The 26,538-nt window shown below is 36.2% G+C and overlaps 2 protein-coding genes across 6 annotated transcripts in view; one reads left to right on the top strand and one right to left on the bottom strand.

The window, feature by feature from the left end:
- HACD4 (3-hydroxyacyl-CoA dehydratase 4) overlaps nt 1-15,576 on the top strand; it is a 52,429-nt gene extending 36,853 nt beyond the window's left edge. For both annotated transcript variants that reach the window (XM_036217575.1, XM_016160424.2), the window contains exons 5-7: nt 1,338-1,444; nt 11,312-11,437; nt 12,329-15,576. In XM_036217575.1, the coding sequence (XP_036073468.1) occupies nt 1,338-1,444; nt 11,312-11,437; nt 12,329-12,411 (316 nt within the window). In that variant the 3' untranslated portion in view covers nt 12,412-15,576. The remainder of the gene's footprint in view (nt 1-1,337; nt 1,445-11,311; nt 11,438-12,328) is intronic.
- Nucleotides 15,577-16,418: 842 nt separating this feature from the next.
- Nucleotides 16,419-26,538, bottom strand: part of FOCAD (focadhesin) — a 247,973-nt gene continuing 237,853 nt past the window's right edge. For 2 of the 4 annotated variants that reach the window (XM_036217572.1, XM_036217574.1), the window contains 5 exons: nt 26,091-26,268; nt 24,401-24,498; nt 22,654-22,905; nt 20,559-20,634; nt 18,227-18,600 (listed from right to left, as the gene is read on the bottom strand). In XM_036217572.1, coding sequence (XP_036073465.1) covers nt 18,527-18,600; nt 20,559-20,634; nt 22,654-22,905; nt 24,401-24,498; nt 26,091-26,268 — 678 coding nt within the window. In that variant the 3' untranslated portion in view covers nt 18,227-18,526. Of the gene's footprint in view, nt 18,601-20,558; nt 20,635-22,653; nt 22,906-24,400; nt 24,499-26,090; nt 26,269-26,538 lie in introns of all 4 variants that reach the window. The other 2 variants (XM_036217571.1, XM_016160422.2) reach the window with 2 other exon arrangements.

The following is a 26,538-nucleotide window of genomic DNA, read 5'->3' as shown; positions in this document are numbered from 1 at the left end:
AATTGATTTTTGATAAGGGTGCCAAAAGCATTCAGTAGTCTTTTCAACAAGGTGCTGGGACAGCTGGACATTCACATGCAAAAGAATGAAGTTGGGTCTTTACCTCATACCACATACAAACATTAAAAAAGATAAAATACCTAAATGTAAAAGCTAAAACTGTAAAACTCTTAGAAGAAGAAAACATAGGGGTGAATCTTTGTGACCTTGGATTTGGCAATGGATTTTTAGGTATGACACAAATACACAAGCAACAACAAAAAAAGATATGTTGGACCTCATCAGAAGTGGCCTTTAAACATCTGTGATAAAAAAGATAGATACTGTTTTTCACTTAGATTGGTAAAGATCAAAAAGTTTGATAACATGCCATGTTTAATGAGGACTTGCACTGTTGGTATATAGTATATATAATACATATACACATAGAGAAGCATATGCAGAAGATATTTCTGAAAGAATATATAAGAATTTGGCGCTAGTCATTGCCTTTGAGGAGTGGAATTAAGGTCTTGGAATGATAGATTTACTTTTCACAATTCATGCTTTCAGGGTTTTGGATTTTGTTTTGCCATATATATTCACTGCCTATTCCAGTCGTTCTCAGCATCAGCGTCATCTGGAACTTATTTGTAACACAAATCCTCAGGATCTACCTTAGACCCACTGGATCATTTTGGGAATAGGGTCTAGCAATCTGTACCTAAAGGAAGCCCACTGGGTGATTCTGATGTATGCTTAAGTTTGAGAACCACTGTTTATTCAGAGAACAGAAATAAAAAGATATAGATTACTTCATCTATTACACCACAAAGGCAGGTTTTAAACTACCTGCATAACTCAAACAAGCTCATCAGGACAGTTCTTTGATTGATCACATAAGATGGCACAATTACATAAGCAGAAGGATGCCAAAAATGATTTGGAAGTTACTTTTTTATTTTAAAAATTCATGCCCTAGATATTTACAAGTTTTATCTGTCTTACAAACAAACAAACAAACAAAAACCCCTAGCTGCTTGTTGCATAAAATGGGCTTAGCTTTTGAGTGAAATTGGTCACTACTTAAGGAAATTTGTAATTGGCTAGGGGATACGAGTTACATTTCTGTTCACTTCCATAATCATGATCTGTTCTACAAGGCAAGCCAGACTAACAAGGCTCCTCTCTCCCCATTTTGTTTTTAACCTATTCTCTTGCTTAAATTATAGGAGATAAAGTATGAAGTCTGCACATATTCCAATTTTATCTGTGTATTTAATTATCTAGTAGAGCATTTTATTATTTCCCAGACGGCAGCAGCAAATGATACTTACGAGTTTCTTGTCTCCTTCCAGGTACACTTATAGCATGTTATCAGTCATAGGAATATCCTATTCTGCCCTGACTTGGCTTAGTCAAACACTGTGGATGCCGATTTATCCTTTGTGTGTTCTTGCTGAAGGTAAGAAAAGAGTGAATTGCTTTATTGCTTATTGACAAAAGCAACCTAGTTATAATGGTTCACTAAATTCTTTGATGATTAAATTACTATTTTGGGTGCTGCTTAGCTGACTCAGTGCATCTTTCCTGGCATACTTCCCTTGATGCAAAGAAGCAAAAATATGCTTCTTCAAAAGCATGAAGAAGCAAAGATAAAGGGGGAAGCAGCTCAGCACAGTAAACAAAATATTGGATGAGGAATGAGGACGTTGGAGTCTAGGCCCTTAACTTCATTAACTCACTGTATGAGTTTTGTATGAATCATTTAACCTGTCTGTCTACTCACCTAAAAGAGTTTTAACATTTAGTGATTCAGGATTATTTTTTCCCCAATTTAAAAAACATTGTAGTTGCCATACAATATTATATTAGCTTCAGGCATACAACACAGTGATTCAGCATTTATATACCTTTCAAAGTGATTGACACAATAAGTCTGTAACTGTCACCATACAGTTCTTATGATGTTGTTGACTCTATTTCCTATGCTGTACATTGCATCCCTGTGACGACTTTATAACTAGAAACTTGTACTTTTAACCCCTTTCCTCTTTTCCATCCATCCCTCCCCTCCCATCAGTTCTCTGTATCTATGAGTTTCTGGTTTTTTGTTTTTTGTTTTTTTTTTTGCTTTTGTCTTTTATATTTCACGTATTAGTGAAATCATGTGATATTTGTCTTTCTCTGTCCCACTTATTTCACTTAACACAATACTCTCTAGGTCCATCCGCACTGTTGCAGATGGTAAGATTTCATTCTTTTTTATCTTTTATGGCTGAGTACTGGTCCCCAATTTTGGAGGTTCATTGACATTCTTAGAAAATAGGGAAGACAAGCCACTGATTCTCTCTTCCTTGCCTCTTTGCGCCTCCCCACCTCACCTCCACTCTGCACAGGTGCCCTTCGATTATTTCACATGCATATTGTTTGTTCTCCAATAGGTAGTGAACTCTGAGGAAGAATTTTGTCTTTTAAATCTTTGGCATTCCTCATAGCTTCCAGTTTGGTGCCTTTCCACTACCCCTTGTCTTAGACTTACTTCTTCAATGGCATCTGTGCTTTTGTAGGTGGATATTGTTTTACTAAGAGCATTTTTAACCTTCCTTGTCTTGGTTATCATTACAACTTAGCTTCTGATCCAATCTTGCTGTTATAGCTGGATTTTATTCAAATTTTAATTCTACTTTTCATTTCAAGAAGTAGATTAAACAATTAGCTTTGGTTATATATATTTCCCTTCTTTGAGTGAATTTTACGTATCTTAAGACAAACTCTAATCTAAACAGAATATTTGTGATGATATAATTTTAATATGATAGGAATCAATCTTGAATAGCTGAATTACAAACTCAGAAGAGCCATTCAGTGATTATTAGGTCATGTAGATATACTTAGCAATACATTAAGTTGATGAATGCCTAGATCTCTTTTCCTTTGTTTTTTAATTGTGCAATTATTATTTAATGATTAAATTACAATAAGTTGATTAAAGTTTCTACTTAAAAAGGAATTTTAGTTTTTAGCTATTTACTTATATGAGGAAAGATGAGGCATATGTTATTTGCATCACTTTAAAGATGAAAAGTAGGAAGCAATATTTTAAAGGCTTAAGATTTGACATTTGTAATTTATTTTTACCAGGTAATTTGAGAAAAATCCAGTATTCCCAGTTTAGCACCTTATTATTCCTCCATTGTGTATTAGATGAACTGATCAAAATTGATCTGATTTTGTGTTATTACATCTTTTCTTTTTTTTACATTTATTTTTCAATTTTAGTTGACATACAATATTATATTAGTTTCTGGTATACAACATAGTGATTAGATATTTATATACCTTATGTAGTGATCACCACAGAGGTCTAGTACCCATCTGTCATCCTACATAGTTATTACAATAACATGGTCCATATTCCCTATGCTGAACTTTAGATCCCCATAATTATTTTTATAACTGGCAATTCATACTTCTTAATCCCTTTCACCTTTTCCGCCCATCCATCTGCCAATCCCCCCCCACCCCACCTCCTTAGCTGGCAATCATCAATTTATTCTGTCTTTATGAGTTTTTTTTTTGTTTTTGTTCATTTTGTTTTTTAGATTTTACATAAAAGTGAAATCATATGGTATTTGTCTTTCTCTGACTTATTTCACTTAGCTAATACCCTCTAGGTCCATCTGTGTTGTTGTAAATGGCAAGATTTCATTTTTTTATGGCTGAGTAATATTCCATTGTATATATGTATCACATCTTCATCCATTTGTCTATCCGTGGACACCTAGGTTGCTTCCATATCTTGGCTATTGTAAATAATGCTGCAATGAACATAAGAGTGTATATATCTTTTCAAATTAGTGTTTCAAGTTTCTTTGGCTAAATACCCAGAAGTGGAGTTGCTGTATGATATGGGAATTCTATTTTTAATTTTTTGAGGAGCCTCCATACTGTCTTCCATAGTGGCTGCACCAATTTGCAATTCTACCAATAGTGCACGAGGGTTCTCTTTTCTCCGTATCTTCACCAACACTTGTTTGTTGATTTATTGACAATAGCCATTCAGACAGATGTTAGGTGATATCTTATTGTGGTTTTGATTTGTATTTCTTTTACGATTAGTGATGCTGAGCATCATTTCATGTCTTTTGGCCATCTGTCTGTCCTCTCTGGAGAAATGTTTAGTCATATCCTCTGCCCATTTTTAAAAATGGGATGATTATTTTTATTGTTGAGTTATATGAGTTCTTTGTATATTTTGGATGTTAACCCCTTATTGGATATGTAATTTGCAAATATTTTCTCCCATTCAATAGGTTGCCTTTTTGTTTTGTTGATATTTTTCTTTGTGGTACAGAAACTTATTAGTTTGATATAACCTCATGTGTTTATTTTTGCTTTTGTTGTCTTTGTCCTAGAAGACAGATTCAAAATATATTGTAAGAACAATATCAAAGAGTTTATTGACGGTGTTTTCTCCTAGTTTTATGGTTTCAGTTTTACGTTTAAGGCTTTAATCCACGTCGAGTTTATTTTTGTATATAGTGTAAGAAAGTGGTCTAGTTTCATTTTTTTACATGTATCTGTTCAGTTTTTCCAACACCACTTTGAAGAGACTGTCTTTATTAAAGAGACTGTCTTTATCCTATTGTATATTCTTGCCTCTTTTGTCATGTTAACTGACCATATTAGGGTGGATTTATTTCTGGGCTCTCTCTTCTGTTCCATTGATTTATATGTCTGTTTTTATGCCAGTACCATACTGTAGACTTTAGTTTGATATCAGGTAGTGTGATACCTTCAACTTTGTTCTTGTTTCTCAATATTGCTTTGAGTATTTGGTGTCTTTTGTGGTTCCATATAAATTTTAGGGTTATTTCTTCTAGTTCTCTGAAAAATGTCATTGTTATTTTGGTAAGGATTGCATAAAATCTATAGATTGCTTTGGGTAATATGGACATTTTAATAATGTTAATTCTGCTGATTCACAAGCACAGTATGTCCTTCCATTTATGTCTTCAATTTTTTTGAGCAATGTCTCAGTTTTCTGAGTAAAGTTTACCTCCTTGGTTAAATTTATTCCTAGATATTCTTTTTGATGTAATTATAAATGAGTTTGCTTAATTTCTTTTTATGATAAATTTTCTATTGGTCTATTAAAATTCAACTGATTTCTGAATATTAATTTTTTATCTTGCAACTTTATTGAATTCATTTATTAGTTCTAATAGTTGTTTTGGTGTAATCTTTAGGGTTCTCTATACATAGCATCTTGTTACCTGCAAATAATGACAGTTTTACTTCTTTCTAATTTGGATTCCTATTTTTCTTTTCTGATTGTATAGCTAGGACTTCCAATACTATACTGAATAAAAGTGGTCAGACTTGACATCTTGTCTTGTTCCTGATAGTAAAGAAAAAGCTTTCAGCTGGATATAATTTCAATCTTTTTGAATTTATTTGGGCTTGTTTGTGGCCTAATATATGGTCTATCCTGGAAAATGTTCCATGTGCCCTTGAGAAAAATGTGTATTCTGCAGTTTTGGGATGAAATGTTCTGTAATTGTCTACTAAGTTAATTTGGTATAATGTGACATTAAGACCATTATTATTAATTTTATGCCTGTCTGATCTATTGAGGTGAAGTATTACAGTCCCCAACTATTATTGTATTACTGTTAATTTTTGCCATTATGCCCATTAATATTTGCTTTATATATTAGGTACTCCTATGTTGGGTGCATATTTACAATTGTTACATCCTCTTGGATTGACCCCTTTATCATTATGTGATAACCTTGTCTTTTTTTACATTCTTTGTTTTGAAGTCTGTTTTGTCTGAGAATGGCTACCCAGCTCTCTCTTCATTTTTATTTGCATGGAATGTCTTTTTCCATCCCTTCACTTTCAGTCTGTGTCCTTTGATCTAAAATCGGTCTCTTGCAGGGCTACTAGATGGGAGGTAAGTTGGGACAGCAAAAAAACGGCAAAGAGATTAAAGGTACAAATGAATAATTGCAGAATAGACATGGAGATTGGGAGTGTAGCATGAGGAAGATGGTTAATAATGTAATAAATATGTAAGGGTGAAGAAGGGTACTAGTTTTAGTGGGGTCATCACTTCATATTTTGCGAGTTATGTGGATCTCTGATCACTAGGCTGTACAACTGAAATTGGTGTGTTATTGTATGCTAACTATAATTTAAAAAAACTTATTGCATTATACAAGGTAAATATGAGCAGCTAATTGTCTATCATATTTCAATAAAGCTGGGGAAAAAAATAAAAATAAAGTAGGTCTCCTGTAGACAGTATATAGATGGATCTTTTTTAAAATCCATTCAGCCATCCTATCTATATCTTTTGATTATAGTATTTAGTCCATTTACATTTAATTATCGATAGCTGTCTGCTTATTGCCATTTTGTTATTTTTTGGTTGTATTTTTCTGTTTCTTCTCGCTTTTTTTTCTTTTTGATATGCTGGGTTTCTTTAGTATTTTCTTTGGGCTCCTTTCTCTTAATTTAAATTTTTTTTCTGGCTCACTTTTTAAATTGAAATATGATAGACTATTTACTCATATTTACAGAGTACAATTCAATGAGTTTTTTCAATTATACTTGGTATATATTAGTTTCTATTGTAAAGGATAGTAATTAGAGATCTATATAATTCACAGTGATCACCCCAATAAATCTTGTATCCCTTTGCCCCCTTACATATTTACAATATTACTAACTATATTTCTTATGCTATACTTTGTATTTCCATGACTATTTTGTAACTATCCATTTGTACTTCTTAATCCCTTTGCCCTTTTCACTCACCTCCATCCCCTCCCATATAGTAGCCCTCAAAATATTCTCTGTATATTGTTTTTTTGGTTGTTGTTTATTTTGTTCTTTAGATTGCACATGTACATACAATCACATGACATTTGTCTTTATCTGACTTACTCCACTCAGCACAATACCATCATGCGATATCTTTTTCCATCCCTTTAGTCTGTGTGTCTTTTAATCTGGTGAGTCTCTTGTAGGCAGCACATGTAAGGGTCTTGTTTTCTTATCCATTCAAGCACCCTATTAATTGGAGCACTTAATTCTTTTTCATTCAAAGTACTTGTTAATAGATATGTAGTTATTGCCATTCTTTATTCATATTTTTGCTACCTAGTTTTTCTTCTTCTTAAAGAAGTCCCTTCAACATTTCCTGTAATGCTGGTTTGGTGGTGGTGAATTCCCTTAGGTTTTCTATGTCTAGGAAGCTCTTTATCTGTCCTTTGACTCTAAATGATAGCTTTGCTGGATAATCTTGGTTGTAGATCCAGGGTTTTCATCACTTTGAATCTTTTGTGCCAAGCCCTTTTGTCCTGCAAAGTTTCTTTTGAGAACTCAGCTGCCAGTCTTATGGGTGCTCCCTTGTAGGTGACTAATTACTTTTCTCTTGCTGCTTTTAAGATTCTCTCTTTGTATTTAACCTTTGGCATTTTGATTATGATGTGTCTTGGTGTGGGCCTCTTCGGGTTCCTCTTTCTTGGGACTCTCTGAGCTTCCTGGGGTTGCGTGTCTATTTCCTTTACCAGGTTAGAGAAATTTCCATCATTGCTTTAAATAGGTTTTCAACTTGCCCTCTTCCTTCTGGTACCCCTATGATGCAAATCTTGTTATGTTTGATGTTGTCCCATAAATCAAATTATCTTCATGTTTTTGGATTATTTTTTCTTGTTGCTATTCCGATTGGGTATCCTCTGCTACCTCATCCTCTATACTTGTGATTCGAACCTCCGCTTTATTCACTCTGTTGATTACCTCTACTATACTTTTTATATTAGGTATTGTAGTCTTCATTTCTGACTGGTTCTTTTTTATAATTTCCATCTCCATTTTTATGTTTTTTTAATCTCTTTGTTAAAGTTCTCACTGAGTTCATCTACTTCTCCTAAGTTCATTGAGTATCCTTTTAAGCAGTGTTTTGAACTCTGTGTCTGGTAGATTGCTTGACTTCATTTTTCCTGGAGCTGTGTTCTGTTCTTTCATGTAGAACATGCTTCTTTGTCTCCCCATTTTGGCTGCCTTTCTGTATCTGTTTCTATGTACTAAGCAAAGCTCCTAAGTCTCCCAGTCTTAGTGTGGCTTTGTGTAGTAGATGGCCAGTGGCACAGTCCAGAGAGAGGTCTAGCTGCAGGCCAAATTTAGCCCCAGCCTGTGCCTCTCGGGGGCCACCTGGTGAGATTCAGCAAGCAATCCCCAGATGGCTGATACCTATGCTGTGCTCATAGTTGCCTCAAGAGGCCATGCCAGAAACTGAGGCCACATGTCACTAGTGTAGGGCTTGGTGCTGCTTAGCAAGGGGCACAGGGCACGCCGAGGACACCACTGGATGTAGCATGGGTAGGGCTGCCAATTGGCAGGAGCAGAGTTTCAGGGGGTCCTCTGGGCAGAGTGACCTCTGTTATCCAGTTTGATGATGTCTCAGGTATGGCGGACAGCATCCGCATGCTGGGAAGGGGGGAGGGCTAAACAGAGGAACAATGGATGCTACCAACACTTCTGCCTGGGATAGAGCCTCACCTCCGGCCCTCATCTCAAAGCCCGACAACTCAGTATCCTTCTGTATGTCCCTGGAGCCCTGCTGAGCAGCTGACCTGGCACTGGAGCTCAGTCGAGGTTGTGGCTCCTGTAAGAGGAACATCTGCACCTGCCAGCTGTAGGTGCCACAGAATCTGTCTTGCTCAGGCACGTGGGACCAGGAAGCTTCATGTTGCTATCCCCTCCTACAGCTGCAGGTGATTTCTTATTTCTCTCCCTAGTGGTGGGGCTTCTGTTCATCCAGACCCCAGGTGACTCTGCTTGCTATTTGCTCTATGGTTTTGTCACATCTCTGGTATGGTCACAGGAGATATGCAAACCTTCTGTGTTCTATGCCATCTTGCCTCTCCCTCTCTCCCCTAATTTTTTATTTTTTGTAGATTTTTGCTTTATGGTTACCATGAGATTCAGATAAATCCATCTATATAGCAGTCTATTTTAAACTGATAAGTATTTAAGTTCAAACATTCTCTAAAAGTATCACATTTTTACCGTCCCTTCCATTCTTTGTTTTTGATGTCATAGTTTATATTTTTGTTTCTCATATTCCCTATTATTTATAATTTTGCTATTTTTGACTTTTAACCTTTACATTAGCTTTTTAAGTGGTCGATTCACTCTTTCTATTATATATTTGCCTTTACCAGTGAGATTTTTTTCTTTCCTGTATATTTTAATTTCTGGTTATGGCCTTTTCTGCATAAAGATTCTTTAATGTTCCTTGAAAAGATGGTTTAGTGGTGGTGAACTCCTTTAGTTTTTGCCTGTCTGGGAAACTCCTTATCTCTTCTTCAAGTCTGAATGATAACCTTGCCAGCTATAGTATTCTAGGTTGTAGGCTCCTTTCCTTCAGCACTTTTTCTTGTCATTCATTCCCTTTTATCCTATATAATTGCTGAGAAAATCAGCCGATAGCCCTACAGGTTTTCCCTCGTATGTGATTGGTTTCCTTCTTGCTGCCCTCAAGATTCTCTTTATCCTTAACATTTGTCATTTTAATTACAATATGTCTTGGTATGGGCCTCTTTGGGTTCATCTTGTCTGCATGTCTATTTCCTTCCTCAGGTTAGGATAGTTTTCAGCCATTATTTCTTCTAATATACTTTCTGCCCCTTTCTCTCTCTCGTACTTCTGGAATCCCTATAATGCAAATGTTAGAGCACTTGGTATTGTCCCAGAGGTCCTTAGACTGTCTTTTTTTTTAAAATTCTCATTTTTCTGTTCTGACTGGTTGATTTCCTAATCTGTCAGTTCTTGCTAATGCATTTTTCATTTCAGTTATTGTATTCTTCATCTTGTTTGGTTCTTGATTTTTTTAATTCTATCGAAGTTCTGAGTTATCAGGCAAGTTACTTATCTGTTTCATTGGAGTTTTTCTGCAGTTTTTTTTCTTGTTCCTTCATTCTTTTGGGGCATATTTTTCTGTCTTCCCACTTTAATTGACTCTCTGTATTCGTTCCTATGAATCAGATGAAATAGCTCTTCCAACCTTGAAAAAAAATGGCCTCTGTGCAGTGTCTTCCCAGTGTTTTTGGCAGGCTGGTTGTAGTCAGGGCAAGTGGGTGTGGTGTTGGGTGTGCCACGTGGCCAGAAGGGGTGTGCATGTGCGTGTGGTATCTGGCTAAGGCTACGACAGATTCTGGGTGAGCAGTCTGATGTGTGCACACTTCCTTACCCTTCTGCCCAGTGGACATGTGTTTCACACTTTCTCTGAATGGGCAGTCCTCTGTGTGTGTGTGTACCACAGCACTTTGCTACTTTTGTACTTTCTCCTGATGGCGTAGCCCACCTGCGCATGCAGCAGTGCTGCACTATCTCCACACTTTCTCTGACCAGGGAGGGCACTCCTATGTTCAGGCTACACCACAATGCTTTGCTAGTTCTACACTCACTCTAGGTGAAGGAGCCTCTCATGTGTGAGGCAACGCAGTGGGTGCATGCAGCAGTATCCTGTCATACCCGCTGGATTAATGTCCAGGTGGAGGGGAGCCATGCATGGATACGATGGCACCCTCCTGTTCCTGCTGCAGCTAGCTCCAGGAGGCATGACTGGGGACCCACTACAGAGGTCCTGCAGGTCAGTCTGAGAACCTGGATAGAGCACCCACCAGCTGTCCAAGTGCAGGGGAAATGTAAACAATGGTGCTCACCAGTTCCTTCGGGCCTGGAGAGCTCTCACAGTTCCCCGAACTTCTTTCTGTGTGGTCCCTCTGTTGTGCAGAAGCTGTACAATTGACCCTCAGTTGTCTCTCAAGAGGAGTTGTGCTATAGGTGTTCTCGGGACGGGGTGAGCTTGTCCTTTTATGCCATCCTGGACCCACTTCCAAAACCAATTACTTTATTACAGAACTTTCCATAGTCTCTACTTAGAAATGTGTGTTTTGAAACTCTAAGAGGAAAATATATGCAGCATTTTCCAAATTCACTCATCTGTCACCCCTCTTGATGGCTAGGACAGGTATTTTGAGATACCATTAGAAGAAACATTATAAACTTTCTCTATAGGCATAATAAAGTATAAAGTGGACAAAAGATTCAAGTCATATGGCTATAATGGCCTTGCCAGTCTAATCATTCAGCAGATTTTTGTATCAAACTGTAGCTTTAGCTAAAAGATTCAGCAATTGTCACAAACCTGTTATCAAATTCAAAATATCTTTCCGTTGTACAAACATATACACATCCCCACAGCAAGTTAGGGAGAGAAACCTCCATGATGTCTTCTTCTTTCTTTGAACAGCATTTGCCATCTATCAGTCATTGCCTTATTTTGAATCATTTGGCACTTACTCCACAAAGCTGCCCTTTGACTTATCCATCTATTTTCCGTATGTGCTGAAGATATATCTCATGGTGCTCTTTATAGGTAAGTGGCTTTTCTGTTGTTGTTGTTGTTGTTGTTTTTTTTTTTTTTTGCAAGCTTCTTGTGCTTTTTGGTTTGTGCTGCCATCTACCTTAACAGCAAGGTTAATATAAATGGGAAAGACCAAAGAGGACACCTGCCACAATGAAACAGATCTCGTTAGAAGGGCACCTAGAAATTATAATGCTTTTTCCAGGACATCACAAGAACAAATGAACAAAAAGATAAACAAAATAGTTTTACTAGTAGAAAATGTAACTGCACTATGTATGGAATACAGGAGTTTTGAGCGTGCACACAGGTATCTACAAACAAAACTAGATGTCAAACTGAGAAGGCTTGACTATTTCTGGGTTTTCTATTTATGCCTGTTTTTTGTTTGGCCTTATGTGCTAGCTTTTCTTAGCAGGCAAGTGGGAATACGTGCTAAAGACTCAAGAAAAATGTATGGAACAAAAGCTTACAGTTGAAAAAATGTGATCCTTTTTCCCCAGGAAATTGGGGAAAAAGTTTTCATTACTAAATTTTAGTTTACCCAGCTCTAACCTTTACAAGTATCCAAGATAGTTTTTACCTTCTAGTGGTAATCAACATCAGATATATAAGAATACCTGAAGGAGAAGACAAATGTGAAACATTAGGGGAAGTAGAGAGAGCTACCCTGAAGAAAGGGAAAAACCAATTCCTTGCAATGAACAGAATAAGATGGAGAGATTTGCTTTACTTTCCCTTCTGTGGAAAATCTGGATAGTTTTTTAAACGTTACTTCTTTGACTCTCCCTTGCAAGTGTCATCCTTGGACTCCAAGAAGCATTCTAAGTATTTTAAAACTATGGTTCTTTCCAAAAATATGGTTAATCAACTTTATTTACTTTGCCATTTCCTTCATGTTAGGTATGTATTTTACCTACAGTCATCTTTACTCAGAAAGAAGAGATGTCCTCAGAGTGTCTCCCATTAAAAAGAAGAAAATGTGAAGCACGGCATTATGATGTGACATAAGAAAAAAGAAGCTTGTGGATTCCGCTGTAGTGAGCACAACACAGAGAGCATTCTGGTGGAAAAAAACTAGTATCTGACAAAAATCCATGACATGAAATAATCGCCTTCATCCCCAAACTCTAAGACATATCAAAGCAGTCTGTGATTCTCACACATTATATTTTCAAACCATTTACTCTGAACAATGTGTTTCACCACAGCTGTGGATTTTACACAAGTTAAATTTATATTGTGTGAAACCTGATTATTTCCCTGTAAGGATAATGAGAAACTGGAGATTAACTGCAGTAGATTCAATCAAATTGAGAAACCAAAGTTGTTAACCTAAATTACATCTATTTACTTCTATTTCTTTTCACTTCTGAGTTCCCAAAGAGCAGCAGATCCACAGGAGGGGAGCGATGTGAGATATGCTCTGCAGTTGTCTAGAATAACATTTTATAGACAGATGTCACTGTTCCTAGAAGTAATACCCACTTTAAACATCAGACACACTCAAAATTAAACATCTTCCCAAATCCAAAAGAGTATTCATTAATATTATACCCATTATTTCGGCTTTGATGCCTTAAGTGAAGACCCTGATGAAAACAAAATACCTTTGGTAAAAATACAAATAATGCCCCATATTCCTTTTTAAAAACTCAGGTCACACATACCTTACAGGGAGATAAAAGGCATAAGAATATAGTCAGTCAATCATTTAAAGGAAGTAAGAAAATTAAGAACTAGTCATATTTCATTCATTTATTATGGAATTACTATTGCTAATTACTATGTCATATAAATCATCACTTATAGTTTTGAAAACTTTCTTTGAAGATCTAAAACACGTGAATAACTGACTAATAGAATCATTTCTGAACCATCAGTACATCATTTTTCTTGAAAGAATGATAGAACCTTATTACATAGAGGTATTAATTTATTTTGGTACAAAAAACCCAAAAAATTGAAAAAATGATTTTATACCATTAAATAAAACAGTTGGGAAGAAACAATTTAGTATTAATAAAGATAACTGATATCTTTATAAATTAGAAGTCATTTAGAATTTTAAAATAAGTATTAAGGTCATCCTTTTAAAAAGCTACATTTTATTTTGCTTTGTAAGTTTCTCATTTTACTTCTAGATTAAAAAAAAATTACTGAAAGATTTAGTGTGGAAAGGGAACAGAATTCCTGTACAAACTTTAGGAGACAGTTCAGCTTCCTCCCATTAAAGATGGCTACATACTGTTGAAATATACATCTAGAATCACTAAAATGAACAGAAAGAACTAAAGAAACTATAGTTTATTGGGTCATTATAAGAATTTTAAATTTCATTACTAAATACTTCTAATTTTTTAAAGCAAATTACCTTAAGACTTCCTACTTAAAACAGAAGACCAAAAAGAAACACAAGTAAATTTGTAATTATGATAATTTTGAAGTGGAGATGAGGATTGACAATAATTTGAGATATCTGCCACAATTATAACAAAAAAAAAATCTGATTTCCTATCATAACAGAGTCATAACTGTTAGTATTACAGTGGTTGGTTGGCTATATTCATAATGGAAATACTAAATTGCATTAGAGGTTAGTGAAAGTAAAGGTATAATTTCTTCTCCCACTCAAGTTCATGTTCCCCAGGTTAAGATACCCAGAGAATAAGCATCTAGTTCACTGATGTTATCCATATTGCAAAGTTGGTTTCTTTGGCTGTTTTAACTGTATATCCTTTAAATCTTTTATTTTGTTCAGTGTAGTCAAAGACTTAGTTTCTCAAATCTAACTAATATAAAATAAATAGGAACCATAAGATATTTTAAAAGTATAAGACATAATTTAAAAATTATCTCTCTTAGGAGTTTCAAATGCCAAGATGCATTACCTGACGTAACTCAAGCAAAGGAATAGTATTTACAGCAGCAGTGCCTCTGGTGCTAAGAAAAAAAAAAAAAGTAAAATTGCACTAAATCAAAACTCTTTAGATAATTTACTTCATCACTCAGCAAAAGTCTACCTAAAGAATACAAGTAAAACATGCACACACAAGTAGTACCATCAGAAACCCAGAGCTTCTTATCAAAATAGTTGAATGAAAAGCAATAACTAACACTTATTCCAAACATAATCATACACTATAGATGCAGTGTATTTTACTCTATATGTTTTTCAAGAAACACTCTTATCTTGGTCTTAGCTTTTGATTCAATAAACAGGTTAATCTGAGTAGAATGAGTTGATCCCTAGTCAGCTGCACACACATGCCTATATTCACTCAAGAAACACTGATTTTGTGCCTAAAATGTGCCAGGCACAGGTCAGCATTATAAAACATTTCCCAGACTTTCTGCAAATAAATCCGTTACTACAGAATGTACCACATCTTATGGGTTTCTTTCAAAAGTTGAAGTAGCCATAACATCAATATGTAAATGTTTATCTGGAGGAAGAAACTTATATTTATTTAAATTTATGTACAAAGACAACAACAGTTACATTTTATTGTGCTCAAGTATTAAAGAGATTTAAATTAAAAAACGATCTCCCCTTTCCCCAACATTTTCTTCCTTTCATTTATTTTTCCTTTGAAACATTATTTTATGTTTTCCTGTGTTCAGACAATTTTTACTTACTTCTTTTGAGTCTAAGTCATATGTTTTGATATGAACCTTTTCTCTAGGGCAGTTACCCCCGCCCCCCAATGCAATTCCAGGAAGCAGTGGTCACAGAATTAACTACAGTACCTGTTTAGAATGCAGATTCCCAGATTTCACTAAAGATCTGTTGAATCAGAAGCTTTGGTAATGGGCTCCTGACCCTGCATTTTGATAGGTTCCTCAGAAAATCCTCATGCACACTGAAATTTGAGAACCACTGCTTTTGAGTCTAAAGTATTTCAGCTTTGGACAGAAAATTGCTAATAAGAACTATTTAAATAAAAGCCACCATATAGTTCTCTGTTTTTAGAACTAAGACGATGGCACTTTTTTCTTATGCTTCTACAGTTTTTAAACATTCTGAATAGGAATTATTAACTATAATTAGTCTCTCTTTGCTAAGGGTAGCTGGCATTTTAAATCTCAACAGTTACAGTCAATTCCATATTAAAATCAATTAGTAAAAATATGCCTTGATTCATTAAATGCATGTGTATGTCCACTGTGTACTTTGTGGTATTCAGCTGAACCACGGGGTCCTGTGAGAGAGATTGTGGTCTGGAGGTAAGAGCACTGCTTTGTTTTGTTTTGTTTTGTTTTTTTGAAATCCAGCTCCAATATTTACTTACTGAATGATTCTCTGAATTCCACTTAATGGCCCAAGGTTGTTCTGAAAAGCAAATGAAGTATGGTAAATTAAACCTTTCTAAGTTTAAAAGGAATATACAGGAGTAGGAAATTGATAACATGTTCCCTGGGTGCTTTGCTTTATTACATGATAGTTTACTGATTCATATTTTTTGAATGTAAGCTCTACAAGCACAGGAATGTCATGCCTTGTTCACTTTGTATCTCAGAACCTTGTACGGTAGCATAGAGTAGACACTCATAATTGCTTGTGCAACCTGACTTTTTGGATTACTACCAGTATATCCAGAAGGAAAAAAAAAAAAATTTTAAGAACTCTATCAGATTAGGTGATATTTCAATTATATCTGATTAATCTCAGAGTATCTCATGTTTAGAGGACACAGTTTTATTTTTTTTTTTAACTTAAAGTATCGTAAGGGCTACTTGCTTCTAGAATGTTTTAATATTAAGGAGAACAATTTCTCAATTAAGAAATTTCCATTATCTTCCCAAGTCCTGATGTATATGTAGTTGGGTCTGTGTTTAAGCATTATAGCTACTATTTTTCAGTGAAACATATAAAAGTGATAACATTTCTATTACATTTTAGAATTTATAATGCATATTGTTATGTTCTTTTAACCCTCACAACTACTGTGTGAGGTAAGTTATTCCTTTAATATAAGAAATAAAACCAAAGTCAGGGAGTCATCACTGTCATTTTTATTCAGTTTTATGTCCAATAATTTAACTGGATATTATGTCACAAGTTCCCTATGTTTGATAAGAATTGATCTTTCTAAATTGCAATTTTAAAAAATTTTGTACTGTTTATGAAGATAAACATTACATGCAAACTCACTACTTCATAAATACTATATATATATCATGTTTTTTTTTTTTTTTTAAAAAAGACTTTAGAATTTCCAGAATCAGAATAAAGTATTTCCTTCCAGAAAATATAAAAGCATATTACCTTATCCAGGATCAGAGCAATAATGATACAGAGTTATACCTAATGATGATATGCTGTGAGGTGTTTTTCCACAAGAGTGATGAAGGCTGTTCCAGCCATTTTCTGTCCCCTGGTTCCATCTGAAATTCCTGCAGCTAAGAACAGGCTAGTTGGGGTCAGAGAGAGAAACTAACCAAGACCCAGCCTATAACTCTGGCTTTAAGGAAGGCCTCATCCTCATCCAAATGATCTAATTTCTAAAACAGCAAGTTACTAAAATGTTTACCAAAAATCTAAAATGATGTTCAAAGTGACTTATTTCAAGACACTATTTGAGTCCTTAACAAAGCCTTACTCCTTATATAATTCTATCATCAATATCTTTGGTTAAAATTATTTGGAGAACTTAACTCTGGCAATGAACTTCAAAAAAAGGTTATTACAAGCCTATTAGTTACCATGGAACCGCTGCATTACAAATAAAACACAAAGAAGATTTGAGGCATTTTAATGGATCTCAACATCTGTTCCAAATGTACGCTTCTCAAATCAAGAATCAGAATGTTTGGATACTTCTGAGACACATAACATGGCTTTAACCCCAGACATTAATTTGTTAGTATATCCCGGCATACTCTTTGCCTTGGCAACTTATGATTTCAAAAACTAACAGAGGATGACTTGTAAAGAAACTTTTCCTTTTGTATATACTTTAGAACATCTGGTCTGAAAAAGCAGAGACTTCTGGTTTCTAGAGAACAAAGTGAAATATCCTAAGGGAATAAGTTAATTCTTACCTGAGGTCATAACATGTAACAAAGAAAAACGATGTTGAGATTTGACCTATATCTTAGAATGACCTATATCTTAAAATGTTGAGATTTTGGAACTTTTAGATTTTCAAATTGAGAATATTATATTTTATACTCTTTAAAGGCTCCCGTGAATAGAAAAATCCTATAAATTTTATGCTCAAGACTGCTGAAGAAAAAAAGGGGGACCTGGAGAAGAGAGGATAAAGGTATATCTTATTACCTCCCTTTTGAATTATTCTGCTTTCCTGCTAAGGAGAGGAGAAGGGACAGACTATGAATGGGAAGAGACTGGGCTAAATCAAAAAAGTCAGTCTGGTTTAGAAATTTGGGCTGATTCTTCATCCTTTCCTTGAGCATTAGTAAGCTGCCTGCTGGTTCAGGGGGAAGAATGCAGAGTGGTTCTTTGGTGCCCACTTCCTCTTCAAAAGTCCTTCAAACCATGAAGGACCTGTTCCTTTACACTGTAGCCCTTAAACTTCCCCATTCCAGAAGCTTGTTAACATAAGACATGGTTATTTCTTTCATCTGATTATAGTAATCTGTATGAGGCATATTAAACCATTTAAATGTGTACAGTAGTTCCAAGAGAGTGTTTCATCTAACTCATTGAGTCAATGAATAATATCCTATAAAGACTTCATGGGAAATAGATCATGATGCCACTGCCACCACTATAGTTTGGTTTCGGTAGCAAAACCTTCCCTGTGCCTTAAAAGTCACAAGCACAAAATTCAAGAGATTATTTTACTAGAATGTAGGGAGGACGAGATGATGTAGTCAATTTTCATAAAGAAAATCTTCAGGTTGAACTCTAACCAAATATAAGAAACTTCAAGTTCTCATTTCAGTTGCCACTGGTGTGGGTACCAAAGCAATGCCTCCTCTCTTGGCCTGCAAGGTTCAAGCTGTCAGTTCATGACCCTTAATTTTCTGCATCATGTCTCAGTGATCCCAGACATGGATTCTGAAAAAGTCTTCCATTTGTATGGTTTTCCTTCCTCTTCCATCTGAGAATGAGGTTGGCTACTGCAAAACTGTTCACCAACCATACACTCTGGTCCATACGGCTTTCTTCTTAAACTCTGGGAGAACTCTCAAGGATAGCAGGGTGGCTAAGGGGACAAAAAATAAAGTGCACTGTTGTTTTTGGTGGAGCTGCATTTGAAATGGTCATTTAGATCAAAAAGGTGTCAGAAAAGAACTTGGCTTTTTCTCATTTGGCTAATCTTCAAGACTAAGAAGTCCCATCAAAGCTTAGGCAGAATTTTAATGGCAGAAAACCATTAATAAAGGCTGGGAAAAAGGGTTTTTAAAAAAAATGTATTTTAAATGTTATCCTGCAACCAGTTAATGGGAAATTCTGCAGAATTGAAACAAAAACTGACTTTAGGGATGCTGGTGGTTTTTCCCCCCCTTAATCTAGGTGATTACATAGGTGTGTTCCCTTTGTAAAAATCTACTTATGTCTTGTGTACTCTTTTACAGGAAAATGATTTTTCTGTTAAATGCTTAATTAAAAGGTAAAAAAAAAAAAAAAACCCCATCCTATAATGAAGCTAGGTTCATGGGCTCAATGAAGCAAGCATAAATGTACTATAAGCTATATCTGAACATATACCCACAAGTCTACAGCTTTATCTGTCATGGGTCCCTCAGGGATCAATTTTAAAATAGGAAAGTTCTGTGTAATGCTTCTAAGTAACTTATTAGATATCTTATTTTGGAATACTAATATAGATATATTGAGATGTTATTTAAAATATAAGTGTGAAGGAATGTAGGAAAGTCAGAGTTACACAATTCTTGTTTGTATATATAATCAAGTGAACATGTACCTCTTTGACTCCAATAACTATTTTCCTCATTGAAATCACTTGTTTATCTTCATGACCTAAGACAGTATGTGTTTGGAGCAACCAGTGGTACTATGGACCCATGGCTGTTAAAAATGAGTCCAAACACCCAACGCAAATGGAGGAAATCCTAGCAGCAGGTCTTGAGAGAGAGAGATCAGTGGAAATATGTTAGACCCTAGCTCTTATTCTCAGTGAAGTTCTGTGGTTGATCAGAATCCCCTTCACATACATGCCCTTCACATACATGGGGGTGAGGAGAAGGACCGGAACACATTAGGGAATTATTGCATGCTTGGCAAGTAATATGTTTTACCATACTTAAAGTATGGTCAGACTATGACTCCAGGCTAGAGACAGGCCCGATAGATTATCACAAGAGTCGGTCAACAGATAACTTTCCCAAGATGAGAATTTTCAGGGCAGCATCTGAGAGCATGTCAGGGGCGTCCACAGCAGCCACTGGTAGGATCAAAACCCCGACAGTCCCAAGACAGAGATGATAGTACAAGTTGTCCCGGGCCACAGAGCCAAAGCCTAAATGACTTTTCAGATTTGAGTAAAAAAATCTACATAAATCTACATAAATCACAGACCTCCTCTGTTTGTGGATCCTACAGTCATAGTTTAACAAATCAATACAGGGATATTATAAAAAACAAAAACCACCTAAATGCTTGAAAGCATGGGAAATATCGGACTCCCTTGGCAACACACTAGCCATTAAAAATACTATTATGAAGCCAATGTAGGAACAGCTTTAAATGCTTTAAAAATGATTTTGACATTAAAAAAAGAGTACTCAAAGTATCTATATTTTTTTCAATTATTTATGATTATAAATATGGCAAACAACACCCATACACAGAGTGGGCAAAAACTTCTCAGGAAAAATATCAAAGTTGTCACTGGCCAATGGGACTCTGTATTCTTTTTTTTAAAGGAATTTCCTAAATTTTAATTAAAGTCATATTTTACAATTATAACAAAACATTTTAAAACTAGTTAAATCAAAATTAAATTTAAAGGAACTGGAACAACTCTTTAAATCTACTTTCTAATTCGAAATGCTACAATAGTGACAGCTCCAGGTTATTTCTCTATGCTGAACCAAGATGCGTCCTTTCAGTACCCAGCATACACTAGGGTGCTGTTCTGCAGCACAGACAAGAGTGGAAGGTTTTTACCTCTATGGGGCAGAAAGCATGGAGTAATACCTTTTAAAAGATCCCTGGATTTTGCAGAGAGGGCTTCTTTAGGACTTTCCATGAGGTTGAGCAGCCAGTCAATGAACTAGGATGCAAATAAAGAACAGTATCAGTGAAGACAACCCCAGTATCAGTAAGATATCAGAACTTTGGGCCTGCATATGTGTATATCAATGTAACAGTACCTAGGAAATACATGCTTGGGCTAGGGGAGTGGAGATGGGAAAGGGATCAGGCACAAGAGATGTTACAGACAGACACAGCTTCCATTCAGTCAAATGGCTCAGCAAACTTAAACCACCTTCCCTTGCTAAATACCTTGAGTCCCGCTATAGGCATAGGCCCTGCGGGCGTCCTGTGTATCGTGAACATTCTCATTACTCTAAGAGGCCTAGGTAGGTCAAGAATCTTGCCCAATTCTATCTCCAATGAATAACAGAGTCAAGATTGAACCCAAGTACACAGGCTTCAAAGCCTCAAACTCTTTGCATCATGCTACCTGCCACCTGGGCCTGTGTACATCCAGGCCTATGCTCCTAGGCTGAGCAGTACATAGAGAGGCGCATCAGATATAAGCCCGTTTCTAAAATAAATTATGTTTCTGTAGATAAGAACAGTTTATGAAAGTTAAAATGCAAGGAAAAAAAACATGAAATACTTTACTAGGTAGAGCTAACTGAGTTAACTGCAAATAAACCCTGAAAATGAGGTTGAAACCCATTGTACTCATGAGTCTGATCTAGGATGCAGCCAAAATTGTTTTTGAATCAGATATAGGGTAATTCCATTAATGCCTGAATGTTGCCCATCTTGACTAATTTTAACTCTGGACATTGAAACTGGGTTAAAGAAAGAGTAAAATAGAAAAAGAATATTCTTAATATTCTGCTGTAATTAAAAGAGTTTTTCTTTATTTCCTTTTTCTCAATTTTGTTTTATAATATCCTACTGGTAAAGTACATAAACCAAGCACTAGAAATACACAATAGATGCAGGATGTCTACACTCTACATGGTAGAGTGATACCAAGTGAACATGGTATCCCAGTCCAGAAATAACATGAGGGGATACCACATTTAAATTTATTCTGATTTAAAATGAAACAGAAAACACAACATTTGGGGCAATACTAATAATGTTTAGCAGGTTTAAGGAAACAAAGGTATTTTGAGATGCTGGGTGGAGCTGTGCATAGCTAAACTGTGGGTCCACAGTTCAGAAATATTTTTAAAGATTAGTGTTCCAGTCTTAAGAATAAGCCACATAAAGTGAGTTTTAAGCTTTCAACCTCAGAGAAATCCAATTGTGATTAAATGGGATTCAAAAAGGAATCTTTCAAACAACTATATTAAAATAAAGACAAGTCAGAGCTGTGTAATGAGAATTACAGGAAGCGCAATATTTTCATATGCTCTGAATGACAGCTAATAGCCTAGGAATGTTAATATCTAAAAACCAAAAGGTGCTTCCTAGATTGGATTTTCCTGAGGGCAAGGAAGGTGACATTAGACCTTTACAAATTTACCCATTTATTTAGCACAAGCCAGGAGCACAATGGGCATCTGGAACATGGCTGTAGGATGAAATGAGCTATGGGAACCCTAAATATGATATAACAAAATGCACGCTCTGGACTCATATTTCCCCTGAAAAGATTTCCCTAACCTATCCCGAGGAATTGTTAAGTAGCCCCATTTCCTCATCACCACTGTATCCTCCTTTATCACACCATCTTGCAATCTTGAACTCGCCTCGCTCTCTGTCCTCACTCTGAGATTCTAAGCTCTCAGAAGTTTATTCATCATTTCATCTCCAGGATCAAGAACACATGTGCCTTCAATAAATGAATGCAAGTATAAACTTTTATTTACACCTCACCCCCAACTGTAAGCAAATCCCTGCTGTTGTCATTGTTGTTTTAATTAGCCCGAGGCCGGGCTAGCCTCAGTCTCTAAGGCTCTGCATCTGTTTGAGATTTGGGGCAGAGTATGAAAGCCTGTGGTGCAATCCAAGTTTCACTTAACTCCCACTTCAACTCTACAGCAGAAATTGCTGTGGAGACAATGGCCACCTGCGCTGATAAGCAGGTGGCTGACAACCCCACCTTCTGGGCCTGTTCCTTCCATGGCTCTTTCTGCAGCAGGAGAAGCATGCTACTGGGAAGGAGAGTGAGAGCCTCCTGTAGAGTGACCCTGTGCATTGGACTCCTGCCAAGGAAGCTTGATGCTGGCCCAGCTGGGCCGGTTTCCTGATGCCATGGCAACCAACTGGCACTGAGGCCGAGGAGGAGAGGGGCATCATGGTCTGCCCATGCAACCACTGCAGTTGCAAATATCAGCAACAAGAAGTCCAAAGCCTGCAACGGAAATAGAAACAAGCCTAGGTCACATGTTTTAACAATTCAAAGTAACATATTCTCCACATACACAACCCCCATCATGATGCAATGTTATCTTCCCCTTCTCTCAACCCCTTCTCTGGCCCACCCCCCCACCCCAGACTAACCTAGAAGAGGAACTGGACTAAAGAACAAACTCTGTCTCCACACTTAATAAAAAGAGACTTTAGGGCTTTGGTAGGCTTTAGGGATCCTCTTCTGAGAAGACAGAGGGCCAACAGTTTCAATTATTATTGCTCTAACATTTAAAGAGAAACAATTTAATTCCTTATCATACTGAGATCCAAATACTCCTCTGTTTTGGTGATTTCACAGAGATTAAAAAATTGAATGATATGGAGAGGGATATTTAGATTTACTATTATTTGGCTAAAACTGATTTAACAAAATATTTATAGTCTGAGTCTACCGAACAATAACAAATGACTCTCTTCATGGATTTTAACAAATTTATCTAGAATCTACCCATTTAAGATTTTAGACTAAGCTAGACAATTGTAGAAATGGTAGTAATGGGCTACCTTTGAATTGTTGGATTATAGTGATTTAAATTACACTTCTTTCTGCTTATTTGTATGTTCTAGGTTTTCAAAGGTTTTTGTAACAGAAAAGGCTAATAAAAACTTAGGATATCAAAAAAAAAAAAAAAAGAGCCGATTATGCTAATTCAAAAAAACCTTACACAGTACTCCCTGATTTCTTAAAATTCCTAATCGCACTAAAATTCCAAGAACACGCACAACCCTTCAGAAAGGCAGGGAAGAATTTTAAAGAACATTCCATATTGTGCACATCTTACTCACACAGAAAACATGTCAAACATGCCTAGAGAAAAAAATTCTACCCCTAAAAAGTACAAAGTGGGCAGCTAAGTCAAGAAAATAAGGAGAGTGAGAAAGTGCTGTCATCATTTTATTTACTAATCTTTTTCTTTTTTAACTCACCCAATACCATATTTGGGGTCACAGGTCATTTTGAAGGTATGCTGAAAACTCTAATGTATGCACACATGCTTGTAAGTGTGCATATATTGGTGCATACACAGATTACTTGCATACAGTCTAGGAATCTTTTCGAACCAGGCATGTGAGGCCTTACTCTGGGCCAGTGTGGAGGCCACAGCCCTGTACTCAACCTCCTTTGTGGGATCAAGCCCAAATACATAAGGTTCCCCCTCTAGCTAGTGTCCTTTGTGTGCTGCCTGTCAAGGAAAATACTCTGTTGAAAATAGTTTTCAAAGATCAGCTCTGGGTATCTTCAATAGCCTGGTAAGAACATGTTTCCTTGTGACATCAGAGTTGTCACTACTGCTGTCCCCTCCCCCTCCTCAAAAAAAAAAAAAAAAAAAAAAAAAAGGAAAGAAAGCTATAGGCAGCAACATAGTCCTCTTTGAGGAGAGGAAATATAAGTTCTGCATTTTAAGAAAGCTATAAATTACTCCTCTAGATTGTACCTCATCAAGAACCACATTCTGAATAGATGTTGACTGGTAAGCAATATTTCTGATATAACCCATCAGTTCCAAGAGCCATTCCATTCTCTTCAACACACCTGTAACAAAAAGGACATTTTCCTACTAGACAACAGTTTTTCCTTTGAAACGTAAAAGAGCAGTAACAGGCATCATAACTTAAGCACACCTGGTGAGGATTTCATGAAATAATTTCAAGTCCTCACAATACTTAAGACTTGTGATTGCCCATGAAGGTTCTTTGACATTATTCACATCAGATAACCATATTTTAATCTTTATTTTCAAAAACTAATTTATTCTTCAAATCTACCCACCCACTAGTAAATAAAATACATTTAATGGAGTTTCTCTCTCAACATTAAACACACTAAGATAAATCTGGCATGCCAACTCGCCAGTAATGTTGAATCTTGGATTAGTTGTTTTTATAGTCCTTTGTTTAAATGTTCCCTCCCACTTTATGCCATAATTATAAGAAAAACCTATCTCAAAGACATAAAAAAAATAAAAACCAGCTATTATATGGTAACTGGAGAATAAATACCAACATAAATACTGCTTTTTCTTTTTCTTTTTTCTTTTTTTAAATGAGAATTCCCATTATAGTTAAAACTATTTGGAAAGGTTCTCCAAATTTGGTGAATGAGAGGAAAATGGGAACTAAATTTGAAGGCCAGTTACTTAGAGTCAAAGCCAATATCAAATTTAGTTCAATTTGCTTCATATATCTTCATGCCTAATTGGGAACACCTACTGGATTTATTTTCCTGATACATTTTCGATTTAGAGCTTAAGAAAATCCTGTTTTTTCATCACGGGTTCATTTTTCATGGGACAAACACTAATGCAGATATGAGACAACAATCTCAGTTGGCAAAGAGGAGGAGGAATCAAAATATCCTATACGGTCTTGAAAAGAGGATTATAGTTATGTTTGTCAGTTTTCTCTCAAAACTTCAAAAATATAAGAGATGGAGAAAATGGGGCTCAGAAACAAGTAATTTGCCTAGGATCACAAGACACATTCAATCTTTTTAAGCCTGGTGCCATTCAGAACCTGCAGGTAAACTCAAGAAATTCTAAGCATATGACTGAAGGCTTGAAAGGAGAAATGAAGGTACACCTCTTTCAGATGATTATTAAAACATAAATGTCTAAAATGGTCTAAAAGCAGCACATAAGATTCATTAGCACAGCTTCATGCCTGGAATTTCTGGCTTGAGGGTGTAGTTCGGTCATCCAGATTTTATTCTTCTCCTGAAAAGTTCTTCTATAGAATAACTAATTTTACTGTTGCTGTTTTCTTTTTTGTTTGTTAACTGACTATCCAAAAGGCGTTTTCACAGAAACAGCAGGCAGAATCAATGGACATCTTGTCTACTTGAGAAACTGAAAAATGCAGCAGAATCTACCTAATAATCGTGTTTGTATCCTCGAGAGCCAAATACAATACAAAAATCCTCGAAAGAATTCGCTCCCCTCTCCAAGAGCAAGTGTTGTGGGCCGTGACTGCTTATGGTCATCTATGGTGCTCCTCATTTGGGGTAACAAGGCCTCAGCTGTGTCAAGAAGCACCAAACCAGTTTTTAAGTTGTGGAAACAATTATGACTTAAAAGGGATGGTAGGCAGATCTTTTTGTGCCTGATGTTGGCCCCCGGCCGGCCTCACCTGTGTTGGCATGGCTCACCACCCGTGCCTGGTATAAGCTGTGCAGTATCATCCAGGCCAGCGTGGCTTTTTCTTGGTGCTGCATAGCAACGCGGAGCACATCAGTCAAGCCCACCAAGGGGAACCGTCCTTGAGAAACCAAGTACAGTCTAACAAAGGTGGCCTTTTCTATGCTGTTCTGCAAAAAAGCAAATTGTTCAGTTACTATTAAATTAACTGAAGTCATTACAGAACTCTAGGGCAAGGGCGAAACAGAGAGGGTAAGTCTGAGGTTGATTATTATTCCAAATGCTAAAACTGTTTATTTCCTACAGTGTGTGACCCATCTGCCTGTGTGTTCCATTAAAATGTACATGCAGCTAGAGGGTTGTAATGTCATCTCCTGTCTCTTCATAAAAATCGTAAATGACTTCAGGGGATTCATTGGCAATGATATTTAATAAAGATA

This window comes from Rousettus aegyptiacus, unplaced genomic scaffold, assembly GCF_014176215.1.
Source record: "Rousettus aegyptiacus isolate mRouAeg1 unplaced genomic scaffold, mRouAeg1.p scaffold_m13_p_3, whole genome shotgun sequence".
NCBI classification, from domain to species: Eukaryota; Metazoa; Chordata; class Mammalia; order Chiroptera; family Pteropodidae; genus Rousettus; species Rousettus aegyptiacus.
The sequence above is the reverse complement of the archived record's forward strand: the minus strand, read 5'-3'. Positions and strand labels throughout refer to the sequence as shown.